The 18,597-nt window shown below is 33.4% G+C and overlaps 1 protein-coding gene across 13 annotated transcripts in view; it reads left to right on the top strand.

The window, feature by feature from the left end:
- The window catches only part of LOC109858523 (potassium voltage-gated channel protein Shal-like), a 171,955-nt gene that overhangs the window by 136,822 nt on the left and 16,536 nt on the right, over window positions 1–18,597 (top strand). For 7 of the 13 annotated variants that reach the window (XR_002250628.1, XR_002250625.1, XR_002250624.1 and 4 more), the window contains exon 4: window positions 18,380–18,463. The exons of 5 other annotated variants lie outside the window; for them this stretch is intronic. Coding sequence is in view for 3 of the 8 variants with exons in the window: in XM_020435864.1 (XP_020291453.1) it covers window positions 18,380–18,463 (84 nt within the window). In the remaining 5 variants the exon portion in view is untranslated. Of the gene's footprint in view, window positions 1–17,255; window positions 18,464–18,597 lie in introns of those variants that run through there. One more of the 13 variants, XM_020435866.1, reaches the window with a different exon arrangement.

The raw sequence follows: 18,597 nt of genomic DNA, 5'->3' as shown, positions 1-18,597 counted from the left end.
GACCGCTCGATAGCGCCGCTTACCCGCGCTAGAAAAAATCAGTCCGGGAACTTTCCGGACAAACTGTGTATAATACATATAATTTCTTTATTGTTGTTAATAATTAGTTTTGCATCTAAACATTTCACAGAGTTATTATATGTCTCAATAGTAAATATTTTAACCTATTATTATAATTATTGAAAGCATTTAATAAATTGTCCAAGTTATGTTAACTTTACGTAAGGTCAGTTAAATTTTGTATATTTATTTATAATTATACATTTAAATTGTCACTGAAAAAGATCTGAAAATTGAATAAAAAATTTGACGTAAATATTTAAATTAACTTTTTCAAACACAAACATCTAGTTTTTTGCTTGTATCGGCCTCTTTTTCCTGTATTTACTAACAATTTGTAAATGTGAAAATTTTGTTCAATGAAGGTAAAACCGTAAAATAATCAAAAGTTGTACGTAAGAAATAAAGAACGACAATTGCATATCTCTCAGCTATAATCAAACTGTTATTGATCAAGTTGTTTTAAANTGATAGTAATTAATAAATATACACACGATTTTATATTTACTCACATATGTACCTACATACAATTTCATATTCATATACAGTATAGTTATGTGTATAGAAGTGCACAATTCTATGTACGATTTTATGAAACTTTTAAATATTTATGCATTTAGATTTATAAGTTAATATGTACGAAGAAAAAGTAGAGTTATTTCTTTATCTTTTATAATATAATATCAGAATTAGAGTGAACTTACTCGTAGATGACAAGTATAAATTCTTGAACAATAAATATCATTATTTTTGTATTTGTAATAGACTTTTTTAATTTTGTGATCACATTTCTGCCTCCGAGTACTGAAAGATCCCAAGCTAGTTTATACGCTACTGAGTATATCGAAATATCCGGATAATACGAATATTCGAATAACTCGAATAGTACTATTCGTACTATTGGCTGCACGAAGTATCCGGATATTTGAATACTGTCCGTTGATTGAAGTTTATTCGTACATATATATTATATCCGGATATCCAAATCACACTGTTATTCGAATTTAAGCCGCAGCTCTACTTTTTAATTGTATTGCAAGTTGGCAAAAAAAATGACTCTTGATAGAAAAATTGTCTTCCGTTAAAAATACTAAATATGTCGTAGAGGTTTAGCAAAGTAAAACTTCTGCTTCTCTTATCTCATACAGAATTCACAGAGGATTCGAGTCCTGTAGAATGTCTTTGCCTTCTACCGACTTAGAATGTAGGATCGCTCTCTCAATCATATCACAAATCAGCGACACGAATCCTTTCTCTTCATAATTTAAAATATTGCTATTTATGTTATATGTGCGTTATATCCTTTTGGCGTCCTGGTTAAGAGGAAGAGTACTAGATACCGACGCTAGAAACCTGTAAACCGACATTTTGAAGAATCCAAATTTTTCTCTGTATTTACTACATCAAATGAAAAATACTTCTTCAAAAGCACATAAAGTTTGCTAAGATTTCTAAGAAATTCTTTTAGAGTGGAACATGAGCATACATTTTTTTATGTATAGTTTCCTACTATAACCTAACCTAACTATATTTTCATACTGTAGAACTGTTTTTTACATACAGTTACAAAATTGAGTGGACACGTAGTGGAAATTGTTATAAATGAGATTTAGTCGAAATAGTACTACCGTTATATATTTAAATTCTGTATATTATATATCCTTATAGTACATAGAATATTTAGTGAATAACTCAAATTAATATGTACACTTTTTTACACACAAATCATATTTAACGAAAAAGTCAGCAAATTGTTGCAAGAGACACAAATAAGTGGACACATAACAAAATAAAATTAATATTTAGTATGTCCGCCTTTTGCTTGAACTGCTTCCAAACGTCGTGGAAAATTATTTATTAAGTTTTCAATATAATCCTTGCTGATATTTTCAAATGCTGACTGTAAAGCTTTAAAACAGTCAATCGTGTTATTCCGTTTTTTCAATGGTACTTTTACATCTAATTCACTCCATAAATTTTCTATAAGATTAAGATCTGGACTCTGTGCTGGCCATTCAAGCAATTTAATGTTTGCGTCTTCGAAAAATTTTTGTGTTTTTTTCGTTCTGTGTTTTGAGCCATTATCTTGAATCAAAACAAATTTTTTGTCAAGATCTATTTTTAAAACGGTTTCCTCTAAATTTTTGTTTATTATGTCAATGTATTTGTTGGCATTCATTATTCCATCAATTGGCACTAAAGTGCCAACTCTATTCCATGAAAAACATCCCCATACCATCAACGACTCTCCACCAAATTTAACTGTTGGCTTATAATTTAACCGTTGGTTTATAAACGGCTTCTTGTACGCTTCATTTTTCTTTCTCCACACTTGTTGCTTCTTTTTTAATCACCACAACTCGAATTTACTTTTATCACTCCACACCATTGTTTTCCAGAATGACAGTGGCATGGTGACATATTTTTTAGCAAACGCTAAACGTTTCTTCACATTTGTTTTATTAATGTGTGGCTTACGTCTACTTTTGCAGCATTTTAATCCAGTCTCGTGCAATCTCTCGTCTTATTGTTTTTGATGACACATTTAATCCTAAAATTTCTTGAATATTTCGCGAGACAATGTTTGGATTTTGTCGACATTGTCGAACAATTAGTCGATCTTCTTTTACAGTGGTACAACGTTTGCGACCACGATCTCTTAAATTCTCTACTGTATTGTGCAATAAATATTTTTTATAAACTTTTTCTACCGCACTGTTGGATATACCGTACTTCTTTACTATCACGATAACTTAATCTATTGCTACAATCCAAAACAATCAAATGACGAACTTGATATAAAATTTCTTTCCTTTCGGACATTCTGCTACTTGTTCTGCCTTGTACAAAGCCGAGACTTGAACTAAACAGATAGTTTGTTTACGTTTATAACTACCGCGTACAAACGAATACCTACGCTTTATTTGTTTACGTTTCTTGCCGGAATAACCGACTGTCCACTTATTTGTGTCTCTTGATAATTTTCTGACTTTTTCGTTAAATATGGTTTGTGTGTAAAAAAGTGTACATATTAATTTGAGTTATTCACTAAATATTTCATGTATTGTAAGTATATATAATATACAGAATTTAATTATATAACGATAGTACTATTTCGACTAAATTTCATTTATAACCATTTTCACTACGTGTCCACTCAATTTTGTCCGCAACTGTATATACTTTGACTATTTCCTACAAACATATGACATAAAAAAATATTATGAAACACTCAGATTATGATTAGGATGTGTAATTAACGAGAAAACGATTTTTGTGATGACAGATACCTAGGTAGGTTATTATATGTTATCATTATGAATAAAACAAAGAGTTCAAAAGAGCTTTATATATCCATTTTCGAAAGTACACTATATAGTTTTTTATATTTATTTGCTTCTATAGAAGCACTTTTTATGTGGTGCAATTAATCTAGAGAAATTTAGGTCTTTAAAACGGTTTAGGTCTTTATTGTCGGTATTACTCTCTTAAGCTTAGCGAAAGATTTTTCTTATTCCGGTCAGAGAAGGCAAGTTACGCTTGCCAAACATTGATCGAAAAAATATCATGCGAGAGCAAATTGCTACTATCCTCCACATTCTCCCCCCCTTCCATAAAAGTGTAAAATACTTTAAATTATCTCTTTTATCTATGTTATGACTTTTACATTTATATTTTTATTGTACCTCGATCTCGCGAATGCATAACGCGTGTACGTTAAAAAGTTAAAAAATAAGAAGCTGTTGCGTTAAAATCCACAAGGGATTTGGCGCAGGATTGATTCGTCTTCCAAAAGAAACCGTCGATCCCATCGTTTCTCACGCGGAGCGTCTCTTCGCATTCCCTCATGTTCCATGTCTTCCAATTTCAAGTGTACACGATCTTTATCGCTTAAAAGTGAAATATATCGATCTGTATGATCTACGTATTGTCGCATCGAATCCTGCCCCGAGCTCGCACCCGCACTCTCTCTCGTTCTCGTGTCTATAATTGTAAATTTGACATGCGAACACATCCTATATCCTTCCTTCTTCTTTACAATTAAAATCTGTCGAAATAATCAACTTTAACGCGAGCGCGCAGTACTGAAAATACTTTCACAAATCTTTATCCTGGTGTGGCCGATTCGTGATCTGACAGCTAATGATCGACGCGACAAGAAATCTATTTACCTATATTTTATTATTCATAGTTCGTATTTTATTAAGCACATAAGTATTCATCGCTGTCACAACTGTGCAAGCGTGTCGGTGTAGCGTGTTCTACATTTGATCGAAATATGATGACGTGATCTGACACTCAGAAAATAGTTAAGTACTTCGGTTTAATGAACACGTCAGTTTCAGAAGACTACCTGTGAATAACGCTTTGCGTTTGACCAAAAGATGGTGATTTTTAAGATAGTTTTTATAAAGAGAATCCACGTTTTAATTTGTATACAAATCGACTCGAGAATCATTATACATATTCATAGCATCAAAAACTTTAAGAAAACGCGAGAAGTAATAATCAACTTTATTAATGATTAAAAGAGAAAATATATTGTGAGGTCCAGTTTTGGATTCTTTTCAGTGAATTAAGGTTTACACGACAGACGTAACGCACGATGTGTACAAATTTAGTTTATTGACATTTAACAATTATTCTTTTAATGATAATTTAAGACACTGAAAAGAAATTAAAGAGAATCATATATCTTGTTAATTGTTAATAAAGCTCTTACATAAAAGTTGTCTGTCTCTAGCAATCGCATTAAACTGCTTTTGAGTGACATTTATACTCTTCGGTTTTGATTTTATTTAAAAAAACTATAAATTCTTTCCCGCTCTTAAATTTGTCATATCAAATTGCGACATATGTTTACGATCGAGTTTATGATCGAAATGATTAAATCGCGACAAGTTTATGATCGAGATAACGAGTTTAAGAATTTCACGTTTATTGAGAGATTGTAAGACACAAAATTATAAAAAACTATTTTACATTTCGATCAAAGATTCACGTGACATTGCCGCGAGATCACAATCAGAATCGAAAATCGCGAACCGGTCATCACCGTATTATCACCGTAGATAATATCTCGGTAATAATTATATATATGATAATCATTTTGCTCCTGAAATGGACACAGAAAGAATCGCAGCACTTTCGGAGTATTTCCCTTATCGTAACGTCGTTTTTATGATGAAACAAATGAGGTTTCAAAATTGTTCTCTCTTTCTTCCTCTCAAACAGAAAAAATTAATCAATAAGCTCGAGGTTCTTTATATCTTACAATAACATTAAAAACAAACAAATTCTTTCTTTGTATATAGTTTTGAGAACGGTAACAAAGAAGCGTTCGAATTAATTAACGCATCACAATCGAGAAAATAGTATATATCGATATAGCAATAACGCAACACCGGTAAAGGATGTAGAAGCTAGCGCGATCGCGAAGATATATACAAACATTTACATTACATGAAATATCAATCGAGTCTCTTCACTCAGTTGAATCATCCGACTGACGTGCGTCAAAAAGATTAAATATAAAAGAAAAAAACCACTTTTGAAGAGATTAAATACAACGTTTTAACTGCAATACTGCATTTTAGTTTTGTATTCGTGAATTTCTTATATTGCACGACGGAATTTATAAATGTAATCGATCAGGCATCTTTTGATGTCAAACACAAAGCTTGTTTCAAGATTTGACACACGCCAGTCCAATATAAATATAATGGATTTCCTCGCAATCGTGATTGATTTACGTGAAAATACGGTCGCACGTCCTTTATTTATCTCTTGTTTTTTTTTGTTTACTTGCCTACGCGGAGATTCGTGTCGACGACATCATTCATTCGTAATACACAATCAATTCTTCGTGACGATTAAGGGTTGATCGCGAACGAATGTGCGGGTGTCAGGTATGTAAATTCAGCCATCGTGGCGCGTGAATCATCGTGTTCTGTAGAACATGTATACAAACGTTATTGAATATAAATATTATTATTAATCTCAATAACATTACGCATCAAATTCTCCAATTTGTGTTAAAAAAAAATCAAATTGTGTTTTTCAAAGAATTTGTGTTTTTTAACTTTACTCGATTTATATCTCGTTAAAAATTTGCATCAAAGAGAGGTATCGCAAGATATTGTCAGATAATGTTTTATGCACTGCCGAAGTTTACGATCGATCCTTAGTTATATATTTTAGTTGTATAAAATACTTGTCACATTCCACAACGGTCTGTTACTTTCACCTAATGCGATTATTTTTCTTACGTACATCGCGGCCTAAGCGCGACGTGAAAAATCAAATCAACAGAATCAAGAAAATAAAGAAACTGAGAGTTTTTAACAAGCTTTTTCATTTCTTACACACAATTGTTCTGTAAATAAATATAAATATCACAGTATTTTTTTATATTTATATCAAGAGCGGCGAAGCGTGTATCATGCGAGAAGAATTAATATCAGTTTTGTACAATAATTTCGTTTTTTACGAATAACATTTAATAAAGATGCAGCGAATTGTGTTCTAAACAGTTTTATATGACATTCGCGATACGCGTGCATTTACAAAATACAAGACAAATTGTGATATTTATATTTTGTTATAAAACTTCGTAAATAAAATTTTCTTTTCTTTGGACACTGTATAAAACATCCGAGCTATATACGAAACACTTTTGCAAGTTTTATAACATTAATACTCACGAAAGCGCTATATATAAATATCGTAAAAAAGATATTCATATTTGAAATAAAATATTTATTTCCCGATAAAAACTTGTGTTTGATGCAATAAATGAATGGTTAACAATTAACGACATCGCGACAACGTATCGTGCGCGAGAAAGGAGTAATTTAATATAAATCAACGTTATTTATAAATTGAGTGAAGAAATGGAATGAAGTAAGAATTGCCGATAGTGATTAATTACGACGGATACAAGTAAAGCAGTGCAAGAAAAAGAAAAATAATGAAGAAACGCTTGTCGTAAACACTGCCGTCAAATAGTGACGGAAGAAAGTCGCTTTATAAGTTTGCGTGAATTTACGCGAGTTTTTTTATGAGTCGCTGTACATATAACCGCGTGTCATCCTTGCACAATTATCGACTATACAAGTTGACATGACAGCCCTGACCTTAGGACTACGCCACGTGATGTGTAGCACTTTGCGAGAAAGTGTGAGTTCGATCGTTTCTCTTTATACACTCTTTATAGATCTTTGTAAAGTAGCATTCACATCGCTAGCAAGATATAAAACATATACCACATATAAGTCTTTTACTGAACTATGTAATAAATATATTTTTGCGTATATATTTTGTAGCATATATATATTTCTTTTCACTATTAATTTCAAGAGAAATAAGCTTTTCGATTGCGAGTCTCTTGCTCGCCGAACTTCATGCTATTACAGCTAAGCATGCAAAATTGAATAAGTTTTTATATTTGTAATCCTGTTTTTATATTTATGATCCTTAGCAATAACATGTTTCAATATAACGTACACGCAAAATAGAACAAATTATTATAGTACACAATCTTATTATAGTAACATATGTGTAAATTTTCATACGTAGTGTAGTTGCATAAAAATCCGCAGGTTTTATTATGCGTTTTAAAATCAATAAACGCGAAGAAAAAATTAATATACATAAAGTTAAAAAAACAATTACATACTTTATAATTTAAATATTTAATAGTTTATTATTTTGTTCTTGGAACGGACGACAAATTGCTTCTTTTTCTCTTATATATATATATATATATATAATTGAAGCTTAATTAATTGTGTATAATATTTTGTTACAAGCGTTATGGAGCTCACACTCTTTCCTCGTAAAACAAGAAAATGATCTCGCATTAAATTACTAATCTTTCATCAATAACACAAATAACATCTCAATAATAATTTTTGTATGAAGGCAATGTTGGATATAGCATACACGGCAAATATACGGTAAAATATCCTTTATAAAGATACATATTCCACATATTTTACCAAAAGTATCTCTCGGTGAAATCTTTATTAGAAATATATTTATAGGTCAAATGCCACACATCACGCTGTCCTCGATGTATCTTTCTCCTATATAATTAGAGACGGAATTTGTTTCAAAAAAGAAAAAAACAATTATGTAAGAGACACGTGAAGTTCTATATAATGAAATCATCGGTACGTACATAAAAGTTTTTAAATTTTTAAGTTCATTTTATATTTTTTATACTTCGCGATATTTTGTTTTTTTTTAATTTTTTTATTTTCTGTCTTTCTCTACAAGAGATACTTTTGTCAACATTATGCTACTCGTTTCGTATTCGAACAGGATTTAATGATATACGGTTCAAACAAAACTCGAGTAATTCAATCGTCGGCGAGCACACATTCGAAACAAATTTACTGCTTTCGATATTTGGGCGTAATTAATACGATCGCGAGATTATTTACACAGTTCGCAATCGCGACTGCATACAAGTCGCGTGCAATTTGCATATCTGTGTATAATACTTGGCCTGTGCGGTTCATACACATTGCATGGTAAGTGGCATACCCGCGTTACAAAACGATGATCGATCGGTTGTATAAGCTGCACGTGACCATCGTCTACATGGCGAGCGAACACATGCATCGAAAACGCGCAACGTGTCAGTTATGCTTCACGTACATCCGATCGACAATTTCGTTTTAATCGCAGTGATGTTAGGCACACAAACAATTTAATACCGCGACGCCTGCTTTCAATATTCAAGAAATTGCTTTTAGTGACGTGAGCGCAACAATCTGTGATCCAATTAAGTAATCTCTCATTTCAACGCATAACGATGTACTTTTGATTTATTGGTTTTTTGAGGGTCAGGTCTATCGAGTATGCACAATTTAACAAAAAACAACACGTAATGTAAACGTGATATAAATGGACAAATTCGGAGGATTTAACTTTTAATTTTATGTATGTATACGTGATAATATTAAATAGACTACAAAACTGTACAACGTTAAATTAAATTGATTTGTTTCATGATATATCTTACGTTAATAAACGTATAAAATGCAAAGTATATTTAAGAAAGTATAGTTTACGAAATGAAGGTGATAGAACGAAGTGTATAAATGTGTGTGTGTGAGAAAAAATTCGCAGAACAGCAGTTTAAAGCGACGTTAACGATGATTTAAGGCAACCTGATATAAAATTCGTTAACAAGATGAATTATCGCGCATCATCGTTTTAATCGCTCGTGATCAGAAGATCTTGAACATATTGCGCGTCATAGTGAATAATTCATTCTGACAGAATCCGCCGGATAAAGTCAGCTTTCTTTCGTTTGGACCACGCGTTTCAAGTAGAGCAAAACGCTTCGATCGACCGACCTTCTGCTCATTACGAAAGCTCTTGTTGATTTTCCACGCAGTCGGGGAAAGAGAACAAAGATGAAAGAAACGACAAGATGAAGAACTTAACAGACGGGCTCGCGAACTTGTTAAGTCCGATTTTACTTTGGCTCTTCTGTGATACTCGTTTCTGCTTTGTCGCGGCATTTTTTTCAATCGTCGCTGATTTCTTAATGGAAGAAGCTTGTCGTGTATAAAATTGTCCGATTGAAATTAACACTCGTCATTTCCGCTTTGTATCAATAAAATGCTTGATAAAAAAAGAACTATTTTTAAACAAATGGACGTTGCTGAACGGTTAGCAGGATGTTATGCACAATGATAATTTCTTGTAATTTGGAACAAACGTTTCGACTTTTTTTTAGTCTTCTTCAGTGTTCTATCTAGAGTTAGGACATCACTTTCAAGCAGCAATGACGACGGATGTATGTTGTCAGTCTCGTGTCATTGACAAAACTGTTCCAAATTAGAGAAATTATCATTGTGCATAACATCCTGCTAACCGTTCAGCAACGCTCTTTTGTTTAAACATTATTAAATGATATTTTCCAACTGAACCAGAGATCTAACTCTAATATTTGATAAAGAATTATTTTCCTTAAGGAAAATTGATTTCCACTTATTTTTTTCCAGACAATCTAGTAAATAAACGAGTTTATATTCACGCGAAATTAAAAACGTTTCGCACAAAACAGCACAGAAATTGATAATTAACCATATTTGAGTTTTAATAGTAACAATAAGCAGCAATAACTATTATATCTTGGTACTATCTGTTTTAAACAATCGCGCGACGTAAAATATCGATCCTAAAAATGTAGAAGTCCATAACTACACTCCGCAACAATACTACAAGATATAAAACCATACAAATCTACGTTGTAAGAAGGAAATTCTCATTCTGCGTACACAGTATGTTATTGTTTACTTCAAAGGACGTTCTTTAACGTAGCGTCGTAGACAATATTTTTAGGAAATTCAAAGTTGTATATATAAAAATACGTTGCTCGAATATGTTTTATTAGCCGCGACAAAACTATAAGACAGTCTCTGTTAAACTGGCAACGTGAATAGTATGACGAAAGAAATTTGTGTAAAATTATTACTATTAATCATGCAATATTAAAAATAATATTGTGTGCGTAATACACAATACTTTTTGTTCAGTTAAAAAGCCACGAGAAAAGAAATTAAATAAACTAAATTAATTAACATAATTAAAACTTAAAAAAATAAAAAATGTTCTATAACACAAATTTATAAGACATTAGGAAGAAGTGGTCGCGTTATTTATAATTATTTAAAAAACAGTAAGAATTATATATACATATATATTCAACAAAGAATCCAGGAAGTCGTCTAAAATCTACAACATCGCGAGAAAGACGAACCATTTTAAGAAAAGCTTCCAACACTCTACATTGACAGCAAGACAAATTGCAACAGAAGCTAGTGTAGAAACACTGGCGTGAGAATAGTGCAAAGAATAATAAAAGGTTCAAAGAACTTAAAACGATTTGTACAATGATAAAACAACCACTACTAACTAGTCGCCATAAAGAAGCAAGATTAGAATTTGCCGAGCAACGATTACATTGGCGTGAAAAAAGGAAAAAACTTTTTTCTGATGAGAAATATTTTAATTTAAGTGGACCTGACAATCTAAACTATTATTTTCATGATGTAAGAAAGGATAAAATCACACTTTAAAAGCTACAAATGGGTGGCGGTGGTAATGATTTCGGCTATAGAATATTAGGCAGAATAGATATCAAGTTCAAATTCAGCAACAATGAATAGTATAAGACATATATAGAAATAGTAGGGATAGGCAATAGAGAAACAAAAATTCATTTTCTAACAAGACAACTCAGTCGTGCATACTGCAAAAGCAGTACAAGCTTATTTATTTTGACAGGAAAGGAGATATCCCAGCGTAATTTAAATAATATTTAAAGGCTCGTGAAAGTTTCAATGAGAATGTAAGGCCGGTACGAGCCGTTCACAGGATGTTGAGCGGAACTTGTGCGTGTATACATATATATGTATAAACCTATGACAAGTTCACTTGTAAATTTTTACAAGTGAGTTTTTTGAATTGAAAATTCAATTCTTAAATTCATACGGGATGCGGGATTTGCATCTCACATATGAAAGACCCCGAATACCCCCCTAACTAATTTTTAAAATATTGCGAAAAAAACTCCTCGGCCAAGAGTCGAACCTGGAATCTCCGGCTTACCGTGCCATCGCCTTCCCTGTTAGGCCACCGAGGCACTTGGAGTTAGTCTCGCAACACTCATATATATATCGAAGATGATCTGATAAATTTGCTAACGCTTTCTTTGCAGCCAGCGTAATTTAAATAATATTTAAAGGCTCGTGAAAGTTTCAATGAGAATGTAAGACCGATACGAGCCGTTCACAGGATGTTGAGCGGAACTTGTGCGTGTATACATATATATCAGATCATCTTCGATATATATATATGAGTGTTGCGAGACTAACTCCAAGTGCCTCGGTGGCCTAACAGGGAAGGCGATGGCACGGTAAGCCGGAGATTCCAGGTTCGACTCTTAGCCGAGGAGTTTTTTTCGCAATATTTTAAAAATTAGTTAGGGGGGTATTCGGGGTCTTTCATATGTGAGATGCAAATCCCGCATCCCGTATGAATTTAAGAATTGAATTTTCAATTCAAAAAACTCACTTGTAAAAATTTACAAGTGAACTTGTCACAGGTTTATACATATATATGTATACACGCACAAGTTCCGCTCAACATCCTGTGAACGGCTCGTATCGGCCTTACATTCTCATTGGAGATATCCCAATTTAAACATCAAAACATAGAAAACTGTGTTGGGGGATACTAGCCAAAGAGGTTTACTCAAAAAGAAAGCAGTTTGATAGTGTACAAGAGTTAAAAAATGTGTGTTGAAGAGAAAAATGGAAGAATATAAAACAAAAAACTATTAAAAAACTGTACAAATCTCTTCCGCGAAGAATGTTAGAAGTTATAAAAAACAAAGGTGGCACATTATTAATAGACTATATAAATAAATTTAAAACATTAATGTTTTATAGTTTTGTCGCGGTTAATAAAAGGTTTTTTCATGCAATTTTCGAATTCTTAGAAATATAAGTAACAAAGGTGCGTCAGAAGATTTCTCCTGAAGTAAACAATAAACACACTACATGCAGATAAACAAAAGTCTTTCTTATATCAAGAATTTATATGGTGTTATAGTATTGTCACGGATGTATGTATGTGTGTGACCGATGTATGTGTGTCTCGTGCGATTGCAAGATAATAAACTGGTTTTTCGCAACAATATCTATTCGACTTTGTTCTAATTTATTTGTTAAATGATTCAGTGTGATATACAAAATTGTTGATAACTTTGTATAAGTGTGACAAAAAATTAAAAAATAAACAATATTACATAAACATTTGTAAATTGTTAAAGATTAAAATACTATTATTCTTTAAAAATATTTATGAATATTAATGTCCTGATAAGACATTTATTAAAAAGTTTTCTGTCTTGTTCAAAAAACATTTATATTTTTTTTCTCTCAACAGGTTTACTTTCTCCTGAAAAATCAATTAAGAACTGTGATTAAAAATTTTAATTGCTTCTCTTAATTACTAATTTTTGAACAAATATTTACTATCTCCGATTACTTGCTAAAAGTGATACTAGTTATAGACGCTAGAAGAATTGCACGGTGTATACATTCAGTTATAAGTATACGTCATCTGTGTAGGACGTTCGCTTTAAATAGACATGTCTTATTATGCAGGCGTTCTCCGCGCTCGAGAAAATGTCTTTTAAAGAAAAAAGTTGCATTTATTTTTTGTTTCTCTTTGTGTTGTTATTTTTTTTTTTTTTTCAAAAAAGCGCTCAAAGCGCTATGACGAATTTAAACTAGTCGGAGACACATCGTTTAGCGCATAAAAAAGTATAGGAAAGAAAAACAAGAAAGAGTGTGAGATCTAAAGAACGTAACCTCTCGAGTTTTGACACGAACACTTTGCAACGAAATAATTGCTTAAGAATCATATATATGTATACCAGAATGAAGACACGGCTAAACGGACTTCATCAATATCTTCTTCAAAACATCTTGTGCAACATTTTTGCCAACATCCTTCACAACAAGCTGTACAGTTCTTTGTACAGTTGCGTACGAACTCCTGCATCTGTACGGCGGTATATGTCGTCTGTATTATTAATTACAGAATTGTCTGTAAATGAGCAGGTTAGACGATAATAAATATGTATATATTAATGTATACGCAGTCGATAAAGTTAGTTACGTTTATATACTAAGCATATACTCGTTATCCTATCGCGAGCCGCGTCGGTTACAGCCGGCCAAGTAATTAATTGAATATCGTGAAACTGCGCTTTTCTAAGTTTTCTTAAGAACACGCAAAGATTCCTCGCCGCGTTTACGCCCGAGTTACGATTTCGCTGTCAACTTGCATTGATTAATTGACGTTCAACAGATACCGGCATTACAATCGGCTGTAAACGTCGTCGGAATAATATCGCGCTACAATCTCTTGATTATCGCAAAAAGAGGAATAACATCACGAGAATTTTTACCGATGCAATTGGCATGAAAAACGGATCAAAAAAGAAATAACGTTCAAACCACACAAGACACAAAAACTGTCTGTTTTTTTGAAGACTAAATTCAAGCGGAATAAAGGTATATCGTCTTTTTTTTGCAGTCAATGTTTTGACTAGCTTTTTTATCAGTGTAATTGTTTGTTTCCACCGTGTTTTTTTTCTATAGGCGTGAACTTTTTTCTCTAACTTATGTTTTTTTTTTTTTTTTTTACGTTGGATTTGATTTTTAAAGCTACGTTATTGTGACGTTGTGAAAAAAGCGCATTGTGTACAGACTATTTCTTGACTGCGAATAGCTATTTTTTAAATGTGATGTACTATGGGAAACTTTCTTAAATTATTTTACACGACAGAAAGCGAGATTTCATTCAAGCCACGTTTATATGAGACACAAAGGACCAATTTATATATGCATAATTATGTACATATATACATACATGATACATACATAATTCATACATACATACATATATGTGTGTGTGTAAATTTAATATCTTATATGTTGTAATTTTTGTAAATTGTAAACATATCGACAATTGTAAACATAGAAGGTATTACTTCCTGTAAGATAAGAATTACGTGTATACAAATAATTTATTTCTAATTTTGTTTTATGTTTTTGTTAAAGATTACTTAATGTTTTGTACTTTCGTCTTTGGCAGCTCAGGGAATAATGTTCGAAACGCTCACTTATCTTCAGAACTTATATAAATGAACAATATGTAATTTATGCGCGCGCGTAGATGATTATACATATACATATACATATATGTATATATACAGGGTGTCCCAAAATTGTTGACTAAGTCGAAGTGTGAAGGTAGATTACGTCAATCTGAACAAAAAAGTTATATATCATTTTGCAAAATTCGCAAAATAGTTATTAAGTAGTTAATTAATAAATGTGATCCAATGATCGCGCGGGAAGAGATAATCCGGACTCTGTAGGCGTATACGCTTATCAGCTGTAAAGAAAGATGGCTTACTTCATGCAATATCCTAGCAACGAAAGACGGAGTAAATAAGCAAGCGCGACGTGTGACGTGTGGCGTGTAACAGCTTCTTGCAATCAGCTATTAAGCGATACAAAAAAAGTAGCAAAGAGATAAGAAGGGTGTTTGCTCGCGATCATGTGATTCTTACGGCGGTGTAACGCAGCGAACAGCGGCAAACAATACAAAAAAGCGTGCAATACAGAAAAATAAGGCAGATATCTACTCGTCTAATTAACAGTAATATTTTTTTCGTAACAGAAAGAAATGAAAGCGCTATTATTTTCTTATTTCCTCGCGGAAAGTATCCTTTTCAGCTGCTTTTTCCGTACCGCCGAATATCAGCTGATCGCGAGAAGCTATCTCGCTTGATTGTTTACCCTGTCTCTCGTTGCTAGGACATTGAATGAAGTAAGTCATCTTTCATTACAGCTGATAACCGTCTATAGAGTTTGGATTATCTCTTCCCGCGCGCTCATTGGGTCACATTTATCAATTACTCAATAACTATTGCGAATTTTGCAAAATGATATGTAACTTTTGTGTTCTAACTGACGCAATCTACCTTCATACTTCGGCTTGGTCAAAATTTTTGGGACACCCTGTATATATATACATAGTGTATATATAGATACATTTAATCTTTGTTTTATTACTACAAAGTGTGCTATAAAATTCAGTCGATAGAGTATCTAGGAAAAATGCAGCACTTCCCGGAAAAATGCGAAAAGTCAAACTGGAGCGTGTCATTTAGAGAATATATATCACATTGTTCTTTTCTGGCAAAGGTTGTAAATTCTCTCGTCTACTCGATACGAATGACACATTCGATCTGCAAATGACTCTGAAAACAAGATCAAATAACTCTTTTAGGAATTGTTACAAAACAAAGCCATACAAATATCAACTCTTATGACTAATTTTTTTTGTAATAATTGGAATAACGGGAACAAAGAGTCATTCGGGGAAAAGCTATTCGAAGAAAAATGAAGAGTTGTTTAATTAACCAAATTTAACCGAAAAGTGCTGTATGTGACTACGTATAATAGTCTCGTTTTTCTCGAGACATTTGTTACTGCGGCAGCAATTCGATGGAAGATGATTGCACCGAAAATCTCATTGTTCATGTCGCTCATTAGTTTTCCGCTTTGTCGACCGGCGGAAGACGCACGATTTCGCTCTCAATCCGCAAAATCGCGCATACAATTCGAATTATTGAATTATTTGTCAGAATGGGTCGCACACATGTGACGCGTTCGCGAGTTAATTCGTTTTTGCAGCATGCACGTCACTACGTCAATTCGCACTTTCCCCAACTATTGGATCAGTTGAAACGCCGGAAAAGCTTGTCGCGTTGGTGCAACAGATTAGATGGCGTTTATCTCTCGATGGAAGTAGAATTTTATACGCAGTCGAAATACATCGTATATATTGTTGATAGACTAAAAAAAAATGTTTTGTGTTATATGAAGCCAAAAAAGTGTTACTTTTTCCAAGCAAATAAATTTACCAGTGACGTAATAATTCAGTAGAACGCGATAAAACTGCGATGAATGTAGAGAATCATACATCTTATAAACCCATATTCTCCACATACTCGACTGAAACAAGAAGTACAAAAGTAAAAAAACTTTTCTAATAAACAAATCTTAAATGTAAAATTACAAGAAGAAAAATTCTCTCATTGTAAACAAGCTTTCTTTCGATGAAACATCTGCGGTATTTGCTGCTGTTTAAAAGACACACAGAAAGTGTATGATACTTGAGAAGTGACTAGAACAATAAATAATCTTGGAAACACGTCTCGTATCATAAAAATTGATTGAAAGCGAGGAATCATTTCAAAAAAATAAGAAACGGCTTTTTCGATCAAAGGTCAGATAAAAATTGTTCGTATGAAAGATTTACAGTGCAGCAAAGTAGCGGGTAGTACATAGCTTTGTAGGCAGGAACAGGTAGAAAAAAACATATGACATACGGTAGTAAAAAGAAGAAAACGTCTCTGTTTAATGCTTCAATTTTCCACACCCATCCACACACGCACATAGAAAATCGCGAATAGATCGCGGCAGTAGATAGAGGTTTTAGAGGAAGACCCGTGTAGAAACAGCATTAGCTTAGGCGTACGTAGCGTGCAACAATGTAGTGTGTGTTTGTGGTTGTGGATTTTTCAGCAGCCGTACAGTCAGTACATCCCGGCTACAAGGGCCCAAACGTCCGGTGCCCAAGGCGGGCAGACGGGGGTCGCCATGGACGGCACTTACCTCGTCGAGGCCTCATTCTGAAAAAAATCCCCTCGCGCGCTGTTAAAACAACACACTCTAAACACAAAACAAACAAACAAAAAGCCAAATCGAATCGAGCTGAGAACGAATCTAAAAAAGGCACGGAGATAGTAAAGCAAGCATACACGACGAGTATGCATAAAGTGTTGCATGACGATTCGAAAAAAAGAAAACCGGTTGATGTGTAGAAATCAGAGAGATGCATCAAACGTGTCAATAGAAACAAAAAATAAGTATAAACGACTAGAAAAAAAACAATTCATAGCTTTGCGAAGACACAGGAGCTGAGACACGCTCACGTCGACGTAAAGCGGAGTAAGCGCTAGAGTAAGCCAGAGCGAAGATAAAAAAATGTATATGTGTATGTTATGTATAAAACACACGTATTTGACAAAGAGAATAATAATAGAAAGAAAGAAACCAACAGATGTGTATACGAGTAATTGAGCGAATGACTGAATAAAAAAGAGCGAGAGCGAGAGAGAGAGAGAGAGAGTAAGGAGATATATATTCACACGTAGAGCAGAACAGTAATACGTGTATTATTGACTCGCCGGCCGTTCGCGATCTAAGAAAAAAAAATCACCATTACCAAAATAAAAACTCACAATAAAAAAAAAAAAATAACACAAAGCAAAGACACACACAACCGCGCGAAATCTACAAAATCAATCAATCCAATTCTTCTATTTCATCATTTCCGTGCCATCTCTTCAACTCCTGTGACGATGATGATTGGCAACACGACGACGTTCAATGGCGCGGCCCGATCGGAACCCGTCGCGGGCCTGCTGTTTGGTTGCCGGCCACCTCATCATCCTTCGCCTCTGCTTCATCGTCGTGTCGGCTCCGTGGAAACTTGCTGGACAAAACTCACCGTCGGTGATGACGATTGGTTCACGACCGAACACTTGGACAAACATGAAAACACAATAACACATAATATTTACGGCGGTGAAATAACCGCGATCGACGCCACATTAACGATCGAATCGATCGGTCGAAAATTATAGAGCTTGTCCTATCAACTAACCTCGAACGAGGGCAGGGACAGAGTGGTGCTCGTATATGGCGACCGTATACAGGTGCGGAAAAAGGTAAAGAAACCACGCTGCTCGGCAAAAAGATGATAATAATGATGATGATAATGATGATAATGATGGATGATGATGCTGATGATGATGGATGATGATACGTTAAATATACATTTTATAGATTTATATGTGATATA

Source organism: Pseudomyrmex gracilis, unplaced genomic scaffold (assembly GCF_002006095.1).
Source record: "Pseudomyrmex gracilis isolate BER0280 unplaced genomic scaffold, ASM200609v1 scaffold_210, whole genome shotgun sequence".
Taxonomy (NCBI): Eukaryota; Metazoa; Arthropoda; class Insecta; order Hymenoptera; family Formicidae; genus Pseudomyrmex; species Pseudomyrmex gracilis.
Note: the sequence above shows the minus strand (reverse complement) of the source record. Positions and strands in the feature narration are given on the sequence as shown.